The 18,361-nt window shown below is 51.2% G+C and overlaps 1 protein-coding gene across 1 annotated transcript in view; it reads left to right on the top strand.

Annotated features, from left to right (window-relative positions):
• The window catches only part of ADAP1 (ArfGAP with dual PH domains 1), a 51,075-nt gene that overhangs the window by 13,200 nt on the left and 19,514 nt on the right, over positions 1 to 18,361 (top strand). Inside the window, exons 2-3 of the mRNA XM_063091515.1 lie at positions 4,500 to 4,630; positions 11,159 to 11,250. Of these exons, the coding sequence (XP_062947585.1) occupies positions 4,500 to 4,630; positions 11,159 to 11,250 (223 nt within the window). The remainder of the gene's footprint in view (positions 1 to 4,499; positions 4,631 to 11,158; positions 11,251 to 18,361) is intronic.

Here is an 18,361-nt window from a genome sequence, read left to right as displayed (position 1 = left end):
TGGGTTCTGCTTTTGACGTTGTATCTAAAAAAATCTTTGCCTAACCCAAGTTCATAAAGACTTTTCCTCTGTGTTTTATTTTAGGAGTGTTTTACATTTAGGACTATCATGCATTTTGAGTTTATTTTTGTATATGGCAGTAGGAATGGATCAGAGTGTGTTGTTTTGCACATGAAATCTAATTGTTCCAGCACCATTGGTAGACAGATTATTCTTTCTCCACTAAATTGCCTTTACATCTTTATCAATAATTAGTTGATCACATGTGGGTCTATTTCTGGATTCTCTATTCTGTTCCATCGATCTGTTTGTTTTCATGCTAGTACCACACTGTCTTGAAAACTGTAATTTTATAATAAGTTCTGAAAACAAGTAGTGTTAGGCCTCCATCTTTGCCCTTTTTTGAAGTTGTTTTGGCTATTCTGGGTCCTTTGCATTTACATGTGAATTTTAGAATCAGCTTGTTAATTTCTATTTTTAAAAATTCTGCTGAAATTATGACTGGGATTACATTGAATCTATAGATTAATTTGGAGAGGATGTACATGTAAATATTGAACCTCCTGATCCATGAAAGTGGTATCTCTCTCCACATCTATAGGTCTTTTTTATTTCTCTGAGCAGTATTTTGTAGTTTTCAATGTACTGTCTTTCATATCTTTTGTCGTATTTATCCCTAAGTATTTCTGACATTTTATGCTATTATAAATGATGTTTTTAAATTTTCAATTTTGGATTGTTTGTTGCCAGTATGTAGAAATACAATTGATTTTTGTATATTTGCCTTGTATCCTGCAACCTTGCTAAGCCCACTTATTAGTTCACTTATTAGTTTTTTTAATAGAGTCCATTGGATTTTCTACATAGATGATAATGTTGTCTGTGAATAAAGACAGTTTTATCACTTCTTTTCCAATTTAGATGCTTTTTATTTCTTTTTATTGCCTTATTGTCCTGATTAGAGTCTCCAGTTCAATGTTGTGTAGAAGTGGTTAGAACAGACATTCTTGTCTTGTTCCTGGTCTTAGAGGGAAAGCACTTAGTTTTTCCCATTAAATATGATATCCACTGTAGATATTTCATAAATGTTCTGTGTCAAATTGGGGAAGTTCCCCTTTATTCCTAGTTTTCTGAGAGTTTTTATCAGGATGATGCATTTTGTCAAATGCTTTTTCTGCCTCTATTAAGATGATCATATGATTTTTCTTTTTTAATCTGGAAATATGGTGAATTACATTGATTGATTGTCAAATATTAAACCAACCTTGTATTCCTGGTATAAACCTCTGTTGGTCATAGTGTATTATTCCTTTTATATATTGTTGGATATATGCATCTTTTTATGTACATATGTTTTGATTTCTCTTGGGTAAATACCTAGGAGTAGGATGGCTGGATCATTTGAGAGATATATATTTAACTTTAATATGATATAAGTAACTACCAAACTGTTTCCGACAATGGATTGATCCAATTTCTACTCCTACCAGCAGTGTATGAGAATTCCAGTTGCTCTGCATCCTCATCAGCACTTGACAGTATCAGTCTTTTAAATTTTAGACATTCGAATGGGTGTATAATAGTGTTATCACAAAAACTTTTCAAAAAATGTATGAACTTCCTGCTCTTCATTGACAATCTTGTGTCTCCCTGTCCCCAGCACACGTGATTTAATTGGTTCGTGTCTTTTTACTCTCATGTAAAAGGTCTTGGCATCTCCCTTTCTGTTAAACTTCCTTGGCCCTCTTTAGAAGTCGACTGTTCAAATCGGTTTGTGGTGTATACACATGTATGTATATCCTCGCAGGCAAACACCAGGTGGGTGAGAAAGGCTTGGGCCAGACAGCCTTACGTTTTGCACCTGTGGGACCTTCTGTTAGTTGCCACACATCACCCAAGGTTGTGACCTCAGCTCAAGCCTGGTTTATATCTCATTTATCAAAGACAGGCGATGTTAGTAATGGCCAGAATCTGTCACTTCTGGTCATGGCCTTCCTTGGGCTTGCTCGTCTGTGTCCCACCATGTTTCCCTCTAAGCAAGGGTTGGTAAACTTTTTTTAAAAAAGCAAGATGTGAGTATTTTAGGGCCATTCGGTCTCTGTCACAACTACTCAACTCTGCTGTTGTAGTGGGAAGGGAGCCATAGATAATCTGTGAGTAAACGGGCGAGGCCGAGTCCTGCAAAACTTTACTCACAAAGCCAGGCCACTGGGCCATGGGCCATCTGTGCCAGCTCCTGCTAAAGAGCTCTGTGAACAGGTCTTCCAGGCAGGAGTAGACAGCCTTGTCCCAGAGCCTCTGTACGAGGATGGGGGGTGGGGGGCAGGCAGGGATGGGCATCCTGGCCACTTGGCTGGGAAGGAGCTTTTGGTGGCCTTTGTTCAGCCATCCTTCGAATATCCAGAAGGGTAGATAAAGGCTGTGAGAAGTGAAGCCTGGGTTGGTGGTCTACACTGTCAGGGCAGAATCCAGCAACACCACCATGCAGTGAGAAGTGGGGTCCCCACTGTGTCCTAGTGATTTTCCCAGGTGGGCTCATTTTACCCACTGCCCCTTGTGAGTGAACATTAGTGTCCCATCTTAACAGATGAGGAAACCGATGCCTAGAGAGGGGCTGCTGCTTGCTCAAGGCTGCATGCCTGTGGGGCGCCTCGTGCACAGCCGTTGGCTGAGCATTTGCGGGCAGCTTCTGCAAAGGTTTCTGGAGAAGATGGAGGCCAGGGGGTGAAATCAGGTCTGTCTCCTTTCCAGGACTAAGTGTGATCCTTCCCCACTTGCGCTCCAGAAGAGGGGGTAACTATAAAACGTTCGCTGCTGCCTATAGCTCCGTTCTTCCCCCAACAGCCACTCTGCTCTGCAGGCAATTCTCCCCGTGCCTGCATGGGGTGTCACTTGGCAGATGTTTGTCGAATGCCTGAGGGGGGAAGAGAAAGCCTTCGGTCTCTCTTGGAAATAGGGACTCTGCTGAAGTAGGACGTTGGTCATTCATTCAGTCATGGACTCTAGTGGAGACCTGCTCTGTGCCAGGTTCTGTGCTGGATCCAGGGGTGCTGGGATCTAGGTCCTCCAGAAACTACCACTAATGGGGGAGACAGGGAGCCTAACTGCTGGAGCAAACATCCCCCAATCTCAGAGATGTGACATGACACAACAGAGGCCCTTGTGGCGGTGCCTGGTCTGAGCACGTCTGACTCAGGGGCCCAGGCCCCTCCCACTCTTCCCCATCCTCAGAGCCCCCCATCCACCAAGGCGGGGCACACAGAGCATCGTGGGCGGAAGTTATCAGCAGCAGGCTGGAGGGACACAGGTCCACTCTGCTCACATTTCACTGGCCAGAATTTGGCCCATGACCACACCTAACTGCTGGGAAACGTCTTCATCTAAACAAACCTCACCCAGGAGAGCCTTTACTTAAAAATAAAACCTTTTCAGAGATGACTCATCCCTTTCCAGAGAGATATTCAGCCACCCCACTCCCCCTCTGCTTAGTTACCACAATGGGATGTACAAAACGGGAGGAAAAATACTGAGAGCCATGCAGCAAGTGCCCACCACCACCCATGGCCCCAGTTTAACAAGCTTTGCATTCTGAGGGGTTCGCTTTGCCTCATTTCAGTAGGGAACGTCTCAAATATGCAAACGTAGGCATGACTGCAGCATGACGCTCACACCCCCCGTTTAGACTCAACAGTTGTTAGCTTTTTGCCATTTTGCTTTATCCACGTGTGCACACATATTTGTTAAACCTTTTGGAGTAAACTAGGCATCAAGATGCGTCACAGGAAAGGTCAAGCCAACCTTTTCATGACACATGAAACTGTCACGTCCAACAAAGTGAGTGCAGTGGTGTGCAATCACCTAACACGCTGTCCATCTTCAGCATCTTTCACGGCCACGATTTATCCAATCAAGCGCTGCACGTTGCTTTGGTTGTGCGTGTCTCATAAACGCAGGATGCACTCCGTGTTTTGTGTTTTCTCTTCCGATCTTGGCCCTTTGGCCCTGGATTGATTCATGTGTACAGACATCCCCCAGGAAAGCCATCCCCAAAGGGCGCATGTGCCCAGCCCTGCCTGGGGATCTCTGGAAGGGGTGCCAGGCCAGCGCTGGATCAGCGATAGGAACTGGCTCTAGGGTGTGGATTCCTGGAGGGCAGTACGCCTGAGGTGGGGGTCTCCCTCTCTGGGTCCAGCACCCAGTGTGGAGCCTGTGCAGATCGGCTCTCAGCTCCCATGTTGTGGGGTGTTTGAGGAGAGCTCTGTCCATATCGGGGGGCAGTTAGGACAACCAGGTTGGGTTATCACCTGAGGACATGGGGACCCTGGCTTAGGGCCCAGAGAGCCTGGTGAACCTCAAGGGTCTCCTTCACAGCCTCCCATTGCACAGATGGGGGTCTAGGCTTCCAGCTGGGAGCCTTGTGATCCCTGATCTGATGCTCTGTCCAGCCTCCAGGGTCCCTCGAGCTGAGCCTCCCTGAACATGTGGGCTTTTCCTTCCAGATCCCGACTGGGCTTCCTATACCCTGGGAGTGTTCATCTGTCTGAGCTGCTCTGGAATCCACCGGAATATCCCCCAGGTCAGCAAGGTGAAGTCAGTCCGCCTGGACGCCTGGGATGAGGCCCAAGTGGAGGTATGGGGCCTGGACAGGGGGCAGGGGGTGGGGTGTGGTGGAGACCCGGGGCAGTCCTGCTGCCATGCTCTGGGTGACCCCCAGGCTCCAGGCAGCCTGGCTGTGGAATTTGATGGGTCTATGCTGCTCGGTGGGGTGGGGGGTGGGGGGCGGTGCCTAGCTGGCTGGGGACCTGAGCTGGGTTGGGGTTTGGGGGCAGCCAACAAGACCTCAGCCCCCTTTCCAGTGGCTCCTCTAATGCAGATTCCCCCCCTTCCTCCTGGGCAGGGGTCTGACTCCGTCTTGGGGCAGCTCTGTGCTCTGTGGGCAGCTACAGGGCATGTGTTTACTGAGCACTTACTATGTGGCAGGCATGGAGGGCTGAGCAAGGAAGACCAGTCGCTGTCCTCTGGAGAAGTCCTTCAGGAGAGGGGACCAGGGTGGTGAGCAGATGCCCAGGAAATGCCAGCAGCTGGCAGAATGCTGCCGGATAGAGGGTAGTGACTCAGGCAGGGGTGGCAGGTAGGGCCCAAGTGAAGCAGAGAGGGAATGTGGCTCAGGCAGGGGAGCGAGCGCTCTAACCCCCTCTGACGGAGGCCCTGGGGAGAGGGGTTTGCACCATGGAGCGACAGATGTGATTTACGTGTTGAAAGCCTGACTGCTGGTGATTTGGATTGTAGGGGCAAGGGCATTATGAGGCCAAGGTGGCCGTCCAGTGAGAGCAGGTGGCTGCCAGGAGGCTGCCGTGGGGGTGGTGGAGGGTCTTAGGTGGGGGGCCTCATGTGCACTCCCCTCCCCACTCTCTAACCACTGACCACCCCCCATCCTGGGAGTAACTGGTTTCCTACTCCACGTGTAGCCTTGATGCATTGGCATCTCCTGGGAGCTTGTTAGAAATGCAGAGTCCCAGGCCCGCCCAGCCCAGCCCAGCCCTCTCAATCAGCTTCTGCACTTGACAACGTGATCCTCCCATACATTGCAGTTCACAGGGGCCCCTGTGAATGCCTGCAGGACCTGGCCAGAGCGAGACTCTGGCCCACCTTAGGCTCAGTGCCTTGGGGCTTCCCTCGCTGACTCCGAGCTGGACACCTGGTTTGCAAAATCAGTCCCTTTTGCCAGGCAGTTGGCCTGTCTAAGCCTCAGTCTCCCTTTCTGAGAAACAGATAGGATGGCCCCTGGATTATTCCCTTCTGGGAACATAGGATCAAGGGCCAATGTAAAAAAGGTGATGAGGGCTTGTGTCTCATTTCCAAGTCACCCTTCCCACTGTCCTGGGAGGAGGCAGCCAGCTGGAGGGAACACGGTGGCCCAGACCTCTTGGGCTGGGGAACAAGGCCTGCCAGTTGTCCTGGTAATTCCTTGTCTGGCTATCCCAGGACAGACATGGCCAAGGCACGTGGTCTCTGCCTGGCTTCTTGCTGGTGATTCTCTGAGGAAGGGCGGCCTACTTCAGCCCCTCGCTCAGACCCTTTTACCATTCCTGGGCTGGGAAATGCGAGAGCTTGGTTGTGAGCCGGGCCCACCCAGGCTGGTACCACAGCCCCAGGGGGCCAAGCGTGTCCTACCCTCCCACGGAGAACACAGGCTGTGGGGGCCAGGCTCGGAGGGAACCTTCTCTCTCTTCTTTCCTTTTCCCTGTTCACATGTCACGGTTGTTGATTTTGCAACTTTACATTCTTCTATAACATCTTTTTAAAAAACTACTTTATTGAGATATAATTCACCCATTTATGTGCAATTTAATGGTTTTTAGTATACTCAAAGATACGTGCAACCATTATCACAGCCAATTTTAGAACATTTTGGCACCTCAAAGAGAAACCTGTGCCCTTTAGCTGTCCCCACCCTCACCCCCAGCCCTAAGTAACCACAGATCTACTTTCTGTGTATACAGACTTGCCTATTCTGGGCATTTAACAAAAATGGAATCATATACCACACGGTCTTTGTGTCCGGCTTCTTTCACTGAGCGAGATGTCTTCAAGGCTCATCTATGCTGTAGCATGTGCCAGTGCTTCCACCCTTTGGATGGATACACAGTTGTCCCTGGGTTCCAGGAACCCCACTTCCCTGCAGATCCCAAATCCGAGGATGCTCAAGACCCTTATATAAAATTGTGTAGTATTTACTTATAACTTACGCACGCCCTCCCGTATACTTTAAATCATCTCTAGATTACTTATAACACCTGATGCAATGTAAATACTATGTAAATCGTTGTTATACTGTATTTTTTTATTTGTATTATTTTTTATTGTTGTGTGAACATTTTTTTTCCCCAAGTATTTTCTGTCCGCGGTTGGTTGAATCCACAGATACAGAACCCGGGGATACAGAAGGCTGACTGCAATATCTTGAATAATTCAATATCTTTGAATAATTTGGTAACCTACGAACATAATAATTTGGTAACATATTCAGCAGGTTCAAAGGAGCATTAGTGGAAAGTGAGCTCCCCTCCTTCCTTGTCTTCAGCCTCCCTGTCCCCACCCCCGGGGGGCGACCAGGGGGCTGGAGTTCTGTGCATCTTTCTAGGAGATGTTCTTTGCCTGTGCAAGTGTGTGTGCGTATTTTAATCAGTACACGAGGAGCCTTCTCTTCCCTGAGGTCGTGCGGTAATTGCTCTCCGGATGGATATCAGGTGGTTTCCAGCCTTTTCCTGCTGTGACCACCGGGCCACTGAACGGCCTTGTAGGAGTGTCATTTTGCAACGTGTGGGAGTTTATTGGTAGTCTAGATTCCTAGAAGTGGAAGGGCAAGGTCAAAGGTGGTGTAGCTTGGTAATTTGAGGGAGGTGTTTGCCAAACTCTCCACCGTGACTCCTTCCACGGCCCCAGCGCAGTGTGAGAGTGCTTGCTACGTCCCTGCCAACACTCTGGGCTACCCAGCGATCTTCCTTTGCTAATCTGATAGGTGAAAAATTGTTCTCACAGAGTCTTAAGCTGGAATTTTCTTATCTTGAATGAGATGGAGCGTCTTGCAGAGTGTTTTAGAATTGTGTGTGCTTTCTTATCCGTGAGCTGTTTCTTCTTGCCTTTTGCCTGACTTTCTACTGCTCTGCGAGTTGCTCGTGTCTTTGAGCGGTTCTTCATACGTTATGGGAGTTAACCCTTAGAGACATTAGTTGAAAACATTTTTTTCAAGGTCGTCTTTCAACTTTGCTCACGGTGATTTTTGCCATGGAAAATTTTTGACTTCGATGTAGTCAGACTGATCGAGCTTTTCTTTTGTGGTTTTAGGGTTGACAGCCTACTTGACAGGTCTTCTCTGCCTGGGGGTTATTTTTTTAAATAACAGCTTTATTGAGATATCCTTCACAGACCATGCTATTCACCCTTTTGAAGTGTACAGTTCAGTCGTTTTAGTATGGTCACAGAGCCGTGCAAGCATAACCACTGCCCAATTTCAGAGCATTTTCATGTCCCCAAATAAAACCCTCTACCCATTAGCAGTCACTCCCCATGACCCCACCCCTCCTATTGCTCCAGCCCCTACTGAGAGTAGAAAGGTCTGTTTTCTGTCTCCGTAGCTTTGCCTATTCTGAACATTCATATAGATGGAATCACAAGCTCTGGTCCTCTGTGACTGGCTTCTCTCACTGAGCATGATGTATTCAAGGTTCACAGAATGTGTCAGCGCCCCCTTTTCACGGCTGAATAATATTCCCTGTATGGACAGACCACACTTAGTTTATCCATGCCTCAGTTGATGGACGTCTGGGTCGTTCCAGTTCTCATCTGCTATGAATAATGCTGCTGTGAACGTTCGTGTGCAGGTTTTTCTGTCTTCATTTCTCCCGGGATGGAGTGGGATGGCTGGGTCCTATGGCGACTATGTTTCACATATGGAAGAGCTGCCCATCTGTTCTGTCAGGACGCTGCACATTCCCACCAGCAGTACATGAGGGCTCCAGTTTCTCTCCCAACACTGACCACTGTCTGTCTTTGACTTTAGCCACCCTCGTGGGTGTGAAGTGCTATCTCACCGTGGATTTGATTTGATGGCTAATGATGTTAAACATCTTTTCATGTACTTATCGGGCATTTGCATATCTTCTTCGGCGAAATGTCCATTCTTTACCCATTTTAGAATTAGGTTATTTGTCTTTTTATTATTGAGTTAGGAATCTTTATTATTAAGAGTTCTCTATATATTCTGGACACAAGTCCCTTATCAAATATAGGATTTTCAAATAGTTTTTCTCGTTCTGTCGTTGTCTTTTCACTTTTTTAAAAGCAATATTTTTTAAATGCAGAAAGTGTAGCTTATATTCTTAAGGAGCTATCTGTATAATTCCTTTTTATTATTGGAGTGAAATTCACAACGTAAAATAAACTATTTTGAAGTGAACCATTCAGTGACATTTAGAACATTCACGATGTTGTACAACCACCACCTCTATCTAGTTCCAAAACATTTTCACCACCCCCAAAGGAGACCCCGTGCCCGTTAGCAGTCAGTCCCCTCCCCTCCTCCCAGCCCCTTGGTGACGCCAATCTGCTTTCTGTCTTTACAGATTTGCCTGTTCTGGACATCTCATATAAACAGGATCATATGATACGGGACCTTTTGTGTCTGGCTTCTTTCATTTTGCATAATATTTTCATCATATCTTTTCACTTTCTTTATGGTATCATTTGAAGCACAAATTTTTAATTTTGATGAAGTCCCATTTATCCATTTTTTTTCTTCTGTTGCTTGTGCTTTTGGTGTCATGTCTAAGAAACCATTACCTAATCCAAGGTCATGAAGATTTTCTCCTATACTTTCCTAAAATTATTTTTTTAAATCATCCCATGATTTTGTCTGCTACTTTTATTGTTTCATTTTTGAAGTTAAATCTTTTCTTCAATTGGAATGTATTTTAGTGAATGGTATATTCGACTCTGTATTTTTCTCCAGATGGCTTCCTGGTTGCCCTAACACTTTCTAATCAACAAATCGATGTTTCCCCCCGTTGATTCAAGATCTATTCCTGGATTTTTTAGTTTGTTCCATTGAGTTAGGCTCTCTGATCAGCGCCTAACTGTTGTATTGATAGTAACATTGTAACACATTTTAATATCTGGTAGGTAGAGTCTTCATTTTCAGGATTTCCTAGGATATTTTTGCTTGTTAATTTTTAAAATGAACTTTAGAACCATTGCTAGCTTTAAAAAATTCTATTGCTATTTTCTGGTGAATAGTAAAAGAGCAAAATAGGGCTGGCCGGTTAGCTCAGTTGGTTAGAGCGTAGTACTGATAACACCAATATCTAGGGTTCAATCCCTGTATCGTCCAGTCACTAAAAAATAATAGTAATAATAATAATAGTAAAATATAAAAATAGAGCTGATGGGTTAACTCAGTTGGTTAGAACATGGTGCTGATACACTAAGGTCTAGGATTTGATCCCTGTACCAGCCAGCTGCCAAAAAATAAACAACAAATAATAATAAAGGAATTGTAAAAAATATAGAGACTAACCTAAGGAAACAATGTTTTTCCATCTTCCTGTGTCTTTGTTCAATGTTTCTTTTGTAGCCTTCAGGAGCATATGAAATTTTTCTCTATAGAGACTCTGGACATTTCTTATTAAACTGATTCTTAGGCATTTTGTCTAGTTGCTATCATAACTAGCATCTTTCCTTCCGTTATATCTCTTAACAGATTGAATTTTTTTATAGAAAAGCCATTGATTTTAGAATTTTAATTTGGTACCAGCCTCTTGCAGAATTGTCTCGTTGTTTGTGCTTTTAATCTGGTGGATCCTCTTGGGTCTTGCATATTTACAGCCCTTGGGGCTGCAGTGTGGTGTGGTCAGGCCCTGCTGGCTCCCACTCACCACACCCACCATGCTGGCCCCGGCATCTCCTCCCACATGCCCAGCATGGTCCAGCCTCAGGGCCTTTGCACCTGCTGTTTTCTCTGCCAGGAACCAGCATGACCGGCCTCCTGGAGAGCCTCCCCCAGCACCCTGTACAAAACTGCACCCTGTTTATTTCCTTCTTAGCCTTTTCTACAGGTTGTAAACATGTTCTTGGTGCCTGCAGTCTGCCTCAGGAGCACAAGCTCCGTCTGGCCAGGTCTGGGTCCACTTGCTCCAAGCCTGTCTCCAGTCCTCCCTGTGTCTGGCACATGTTGTCCTCCTGCTAAGTGCGGGTTGGACAAATGAATATGCCCAGCCTTGCACAAAGCAGCAATGGGGGCCTCTCAGGATGGAGCAGGCTCTCCACCCGGGATGCCCATTGTGGAGTGGACCTTGGGGGGTGGAAACGGGGTGTGTGTTGGGCATAGCTCAAATGGCACAGCTCAGAAGGGGAGCTCTCCTCTTGGCTACCCTCTCCCTCTTTAGAGACATTAGGCTCCTTCCTCATGCCAGGGAAGGGTAGGTCCTGTCCCTCCCTGATCACTTGGAAATGGTGTCCCTGGGACGGGAGGTGTGTGGAAGTTCCCGTTCCAGCACCCGGGGTCAGCCAGCCCCCTGCGATGGGGGCCTAGAGGGCAGCAGGCACTGCTCCGGCCTGGGGCTCCAATGCTCTGACCCTGGCCACCCTCTTTCTGTTGCAGTTCATGGCCTCCCACGGGAATGATGCCGCAAGAGCCACATTTGAGTCCAAAGTGCCCTCTTTCTACTACCGGCCCACATTTTCCGACTGCCAGTAAGTACAAAGGGGCTTTGTCAGGGTCACTGGTAAACAGGGCTGGGCCATGGCTCCAGAGATGGCTCGGGAGGACCATGGGGTGGGGCGGGCTGGTGGCCGCAGCCGAGAGCTGTTGGACGGGGCAGCCTGTGTCCCCAGGACCCCCAAGTGTGCGGCACATTTCTGCTTCTCTTTCATTTGTTTGGTTCTGGGTGTGGTGGGCGGTGGGCTGGAGTGGGGGCACGGAAGGACGTTTTCCCGTCAGTGGCTCTAGCCAACCCAGGTTCGTTGGGGGCAGCGGGGTCCTCAACAGGGGTCTCAGGGTACACCTCAAGGGTCCTTCCCGCTCATCTGGAGTTGGTCACCATTGGGGAAGGTCTGGGAACCCCTCTCTCCAGGCAGCCCCTGGTGTCAGGAGGCTGCAGAGAGAGCAGGAATGAGGGCCAGCTGGGGCCCTGCTGAGTGTGACACTCACCCACCTTCTCTGAGCCTCAGTCTCCTCTCTGCCAAGCCAGTGGGAATAGTGAGGTGGGGATGACACAGGGCCCTCCCCTCACCCCTACCCGCAGGGGAAGGAGATGGTGTGGCCCACTGTCCCCCTCCTAAACCAGTTCCCAGCCCCAGCTCTCCCTGAGCGCCACCTCCTCCCGTCCAGGCAGGATCACCTGTTCCCCACACCCACCCCATGCCTTCCTGCCTCCCGACCTTTGCCCAGGCTGTTCCTTTCACCTGGAGCGTCCTCCCTGTCCCTGCCCAACACTGTCCAGCACCCTCGGCCTGGCTCTGTTTTGCTGCCTCTTGGTCCTGAGACCCCCCCTCCCTCCTCCGGCCACTCAGAGCTGGCTGGGGCCCCGAGCATGTCCTAATTGGTTTCTCCTGGTTGACTTTCCCAGTGGGAAGGGGCTCCGGGAGGGTAGAGCAGGGCGGATTTCTGATTTTCTGGCACCCAGAACAGGTGGACACACCCACAGGGCTCCCGAAGTCAGAGGTGAGGGGGCTAGGGGCCCTGCACACCAGCTTCCCCTGGGACAGGGCCTGGGGGTCGAGGCTAGGACCCCAGCCCACTTGGGTGCTGCTTTTGTCAGGCTCAGCACCAGGATAGGAACGTGCCCTCCAGGGCCGCCCTGGTCCTCCAGACCCTCGCATGGCTCCTCAACCTTGCTGTCTCCCCTCCTGCCATTGGCCAGCCCTGCCCTCCCAGGCCCTCCTTCCTGAACATCACTCAGTGGCTCCCTCTCTTGGAGAGGCGTTCTGAGGTCCCATGGGGGTGAGAAAGTTCCCCAGAGTGACACAGAGAACCAGGGACGTCTGCCTCCCAGCCCGGAAATCCCCATTCTGTGGGCCAGGCAGGGGTCATGCAGGTCCAGGCAGGAAATGAGGGTGAGGGCCTGGCCGCACCACTGTCCCCGGCCAGCGATGAGCCCATGTCCTGTGGGGTCTCTGGGCCAAACCACTCTCCAGCCCCCCTCAGTCCTCCCCGGAGCCTTCGAGGTGTGCAGTCAGGCCAGGCCCCCCAACCTCATTCCCAAGCCAGGGCTCAATTCCGGCCCCACCTGGGCTCCACCCAGCCTCTTGTCTGCTCAGCACTTTCTTCTGTTGACTCACTTTGTAAATGCAAACCTCCTGGGACCCCACCCACGGCGGTACCCGTGGAACCACAGGCTGGGGGCAGCGCTTGTGTGTTTTCTAACATGGTGTTAGAGGAGCGGCTGGCCTCCCAGGTCCCCGACGACATGTTTGGGGTCGTTGAAGGGAGAAGGGACTGGGGGAGTGTCCGGGTAACAAGTGACTCGGTTTCTTTCATTGCATATTTACTCCTTATTGATGAGAGGTCACCATGTGCCAGGCCCTGCTCTAGAGGCTGGGCAGGCGTTTTCTTGGGGAGCCTCACATGCCCTTGGGAGGTGGGCCTGGGGATCCCTGCTTCACAGAGGAGAAGACTGAGACTGACCATGCTCCCCTGTGCTCTGAGTGCTCACACCTTTGCCCCAGCCTCCGTGATTCTACCAGGGCGGGCCTGGAGACCTGCCCCTATCCTGAGAGCCCAGGTGCCGGCCACTCCCGCACCCCACGTGATCACAGGGAAATCCACTGCCCCAGCCCTGCCCAGGTCCCTTCTCAGTATGAATCAGGGAGCCCGGGTGCTGTGACCACGCAGCTATTTTTGAGATCTGATTTTATCGCCCAGCCTGCAGGCTGCTCTGTGGCCTGGGTCATTTGCATGCGTGCTCCCCACACTTCCCAGCCTGTCTGAGCTGGGACCAGGGACAGACACTGGGGCATGAGGGACGCTCCCAAGCTCAGGGGCTGCTGCCACCAGGGCCTTCCTGAGTGACCAGGTGCCCCAGGTGGGGGTTTCCTGGGGCTGACACCCACCTTCCCAAGTTGGGGTTGAATCCCTGTATAAACTGTAGAGTGCTCTAGAATATAGAATGTGAATCCCTGTGTAAGCTGTAGAGTACTATGGAATGGCAGTAGGATGTACGTGAATCTCTGTGTAGACTGTAGAGGGCTGTAGAATGGTAGGAGGTGGAGTGTAACATACTATATAAACTGTAGAGTTCATGGAGTGGTTGGAGGTAAGGATGTTTGATGGGAGAATATTGTAGGAGGTGCGTAGGAAGGTGCTTTGTAAACTGTAGAGAGCCTGTGGCATGGCAGAAAGTGGTAGGTGGGTGGGAATACCTACAAAAACTGTAGAGTGCTGTGCAATGGTAAAGGGCAGTGTGGATTGCTGACGTTGCCAGTCCTGGCATCTTGTCTGCTCAGGGTCCTTCACAGTCCAAGAAGAAGCCCCCCAATCACCCACCACTATGACCTTAATGAGAGCCAATCAATGTCCAAGGCAGGCTCCCAGGGAGGACCAGCCAGGACAGTGGACATGGGTCATCCCTGTCCATAGCCAGTGGTCTGCTCTGACCCAGAGCAGTGAGCTTTGGCCCCCGGACCCTGTGGCCTTGGAGGTCCAGCAGGCATCTTCCATTCCTGGGGTGAAAGTGACGGTGCTATGGCTGGCATAGTCCCCTGTCCCTGGCTCCTCAGCCTCAGGCACTCCAGCCACAGCTGGGGAAGTTGAGGGAAGAGCACTGTGCCTGGTGCCAGAGCCCCTGGTGACCCCATTCCCAGACATCCTGGTGAGGTGAGGCCCTGTCTGCTTCCCTCTCTGTGCCCCCAGATCCTCCCACCCCCAGTAGCCCCTGGAGCCCCCAGCGCCCAAGCAGGTCTTCACGTGAAAGCTCGTGCAAAGCTACACACTGCACAGACATCTGTGTGGCATCTCTGCAGGCGCCAGAGTAGCAGGCAGGGACGCGGACAAAGACATACCAATTCTGGAGTGCCCTGAACTCACACCCCACTGCTGCACCTTCTCAGCACCCCTTGAAATGGCTCCATGCGGGACATCCTCCAGGGAGGCAAGGCCTCAGTTTCCCCAGCTGTAAGACAGGGAGGATGCCACCTGCTACTTGGGCTGGCCCAGAGTGGGTCTCAATACAGGGGTCCCTCCTTTCTGAAGCTCAGAGCCCCTGAGTGAGCTCAGAGAGTCTTGCCATGTGCTGTCTCTAGCATCAGGCCCGCGACTCAAACCCAGTCTCTTCCTGTCAACGTGGGTTTCTCTCTTGACATAATGGGCTGCTCTTCTCCCTTTTACTTCTGGATGGAAACCAGCCATCTCCCCAATTCCTGTGTGGTGACGGGGTGGGTCCAGCTGGGGTAGGGGCCATGAGGCTGGGAAATTGGCCGAGAACAGCCCTCGGCTTCCTGGAAGCACCTCTGTGGGTGCCCCTCTCTGCCCACCCCCATGAAGAGCCCCCCAGAGCTGCCCCAGGGACCCCACAGGTGGGCAGGGTGTTCCAGCTGAAGCAGGCCCTGTGTGAGCTTCCTGGGGCTGCCATAACAAATCGACACGGGCCGGCAGCTTAAAGCAGCAGAAGTGTGTTTTCTCACTGTGCTGGAAGATGGAGTCCGGGATCAAGGCTGGTTTCTCCTGAGTCCTCTCTGCTTGGCTTGTCATCTTCTTGCATCTGCATACGACCATCTCTCTGTGTGTGTCTGTGTCCATATTTCCCCTTCCGGCCATATTGGATTAGGGGCCACCCTGCTCCCGTATGACTTCATCTTAATTTAACTAATCTGCGACCATCCTATTCCCAAATAAGGTCACATTCTGAGATCCTAGGGGTTAGGGCTCCAACAGAGGTCTGGGGAGGACACAATTCAGCCCACAGCAGCCCCAGAAATCAGCCCACCCAGATGACATGACAGGAGGTCTGGGGTTTGCAGGACATAGGGGGACATGGGGGCAGGAAGAAAGGCTTCCTGTGAGGCTGTGAGGGGGTATGTGGCCTTAGCTGTGGCCCTGGGGTGGGTCACTCCCAAGAGACAAAGCCCAGAGCCCCCCACCTCCAGGCAGGGTATTTACAACATCCTAAACTCCATGAGGTGTAGGACTGAGGGAAAGAGCGACATTCAGTGATGAATTCAGGTGGAACAGGTGCAGGACAAGTGGACACAGAGCCCCTGGAGTGCATGAGCATTGGCCACGGGGGCGACTGGCCACACTCCCCTGTCGCAGGCCACATTCATCCACCAAGCGGGTGAGGGGCCCCAGGCTGGACCATCCCTGGGGGATGGGAGGAAGGGTCTCTGGTGGCCACCTGAGGCTGGGGAGCACTGTGAGGGGCAGAGGTGAGGTGTGGGCCCTGGGGCTTAGAGCAGGGGCAGTCCTGAAGCTAGGAGGAGTGGGGGGCTTTGTCCACCCCCATGAATCTGCTCCCTGGGGAAGTGCTCACCCCAAGCACTTGCCTAACACCTCCCCCGCCCAGTTCCAGGCCATGGCAGCTCAGCAGTGTCCCAGTTCCTGGTTTGCTCTGGGTTGAGGGGACCCATCCCCCACCCCAAGGGCCCAGGCACTGAGCGGATGGTGGTTAGGGGCTGTGAAGCCTCGCTCCCCTGAGCCCTCTGAAACACAGGACAGATCCCTGGGAGTGGGGGGGCTTTGGAGCTCCTCATGGGTTTCCGTCCTGGCCGGCCCCCCAGGTGTCCTGAGCCCACTTCCTCATCATCAGATGGGATGTTGGTGCTACCCCTGTCACGGGGCTTGGGAGCCCTGGTCAGTGCTGGTTTTCCCTGGTGCAGGAAGCTGGAGATGGCCTCAGGAGAGCAGGGCAGGACCCCACAGCTAGGTCAGGGCCAGCTGGCCACATTGGCTGTCTCGGGGGGCCCATGGTGAAGGGCTAGCACCGAGATCCCACAGTGACAGAGGATTTGGGATCACTCTGCCGGGGGGACATAGCCATTGACCTCCAGTGCTGCTCTCGGGGCTTCCTGCTGCAGGTGGAGCCACCAGGACCTGTGTCTGCAACAAAGCAGTGGCCTGGGACCTCGTGGGGCCCCTGCCCTGGTGGGCCTGGTGAGAATGCACAGTGGCTGTTTGCAGATGTGCTTATCAAAGCCCTCCTGATGCCTGAGTCATGTGACGGGTCCCTGGCTTCCACGCATGTGGCTCTGTGAGGCCAGGTGTGTTACCCCTGGGGTACAGGAGGGAGGCAGACTCCTCCAGGGTCACACAGCTAGGGCCCTTCAGGGGGCTGAATAGTGACCCCAAAAAGATGTGTTTAAGTCTTACCTTGCAGAATGTGGGAAGTGAATTTATTTGGAAATAGAGTCTTTGCAGATGTAATCAAATCAAGATGAGGTCATCCTGGATTAGGGGGTCCCTAAACCCCATGACTGATGTCTTTATAAGAGAAAGCAGAGGGAGACTGAGACAGACACACAGGGGAGGAGGCAGAGATTGGGGACAAGGTACGCCAAGAAGTGCCGCAGCTGCCAGAACTGGAGAGGCCTGCAGCAGGGTCTCCCTCAGAGCCTCCAGAAGGAACCAGCCCTGCCGACACCTTGATCTCAGACTTCTGGTCTCCAGACTGTGAGAGAGTAAGTTCATGTAGCTTTGAGCCCCCCGGTTTCAGGTGGTTTGTTATGGCAGTTGCAGGACACTCCCATGCTCCCACAGAGACCCAGCCCAAGGCAGGGGGCTATAGCAGGAGGACCCCTGGGACCCCCACAGACCTGGATTTGAGCCCAGCTTCAAGGCTGACCACATGGGCCCAGCATGAAGCCAGAGGTTTCCTATTTGTTCTGTTCTGTGTAATTGACCAGAAATGGAAAAACCCCAAAGCCTGAGGAAATGTGCTGAGGCCACCAGCCCTACCCCTGACCCCGGGACACCCCAGGATTCTCACGAAGCCTCTGGATTCCTTGCAGGGGCTCCTGGCTCTCTTCCTGCTGTAGTCCATGGGGCTCCCTGGGGACCCACCCTCTCCCCGAAGAGTATTCTGGGCTGGTGTTCTCTGGAGGCCCAGGAGCACGGGTCTGGGTCTGGGTCTGGGTGCTGGTCGTCATCCTTCTCTGCAGAGGGGCCAGCTCAACCCTAGAACTGCAGAGCACAGGGCCAGGAGGGCTGGCGTGGCCTTTTACTTCCTAAATCCTAGTATGACCCCAGCCTTCCCAATAATCAAAGAGGCGTATATTGAAAGGAAGTGTTTAAAGGAATATTATTCAGCCATAAAAAGGTTATAGTGCGGTGCTGATGATACCAAAGTCCAGGGTTCAATCCCTGTACCAGCCGGCTGGAAAAAAAAGGAAGGAAATACTGACACGCACTACAACGTGGACGAACCTCAAAATCATGCTGCGTGAAAGCAGCCAGAGGCAAAAGCCCACATACGGCATGATTCCGTCTCTGTGCAGAACAGACAGATCTGTCTCTATAGAGACCGAAAGTAGATTAGTGGTTGCCAGGGGCTGGGGGTGGGGGGAGTGACAGCTAATGGGTGTGGGTTTCTATTTGGGGTGATACAAATGTTCTGGAATTGGACAGTGGTGATGGTTGCACAACCTGGGTGAATAGACTATGAACCACTTAATTGTACATTTTTAAAGGCTTAATTTTATGGTATGTGAATTATATCTTAATTTTCTTAAAAAGGAGAGGTATTTGAAAGTGAAACCATCTGATTAGCAAACCCTCTGAGAAATCACAGCCAGCGGGCCCTTGAGCCCAGCCTCCCCAGAGGCGGCTGGCCACCGTCCATCACGTGCTCGGTGCTGAAGCTTCTGACAGCGCAGT

This window comes from Cynocephalus volans, chromosome 3 (assembly GCF_027409185.1).
Source record: "Cynocephalus volans isolate mCynVol1 chromosome 3, mCynVol1.pri, whole genome shotgun sequence".
NCBI classification, from domain to species: Eukaryota; Metazoa; Chordata; class Mammalia; order Dermoptera; family Cynocephalidae; genus Cynocephalus; species Cynocephalus volans.
The sequence above is the reverse complement of the archived record's forward strand: the minus strand, read 5'-3'. Positions and strand labels throughout refer to the sequence as shown.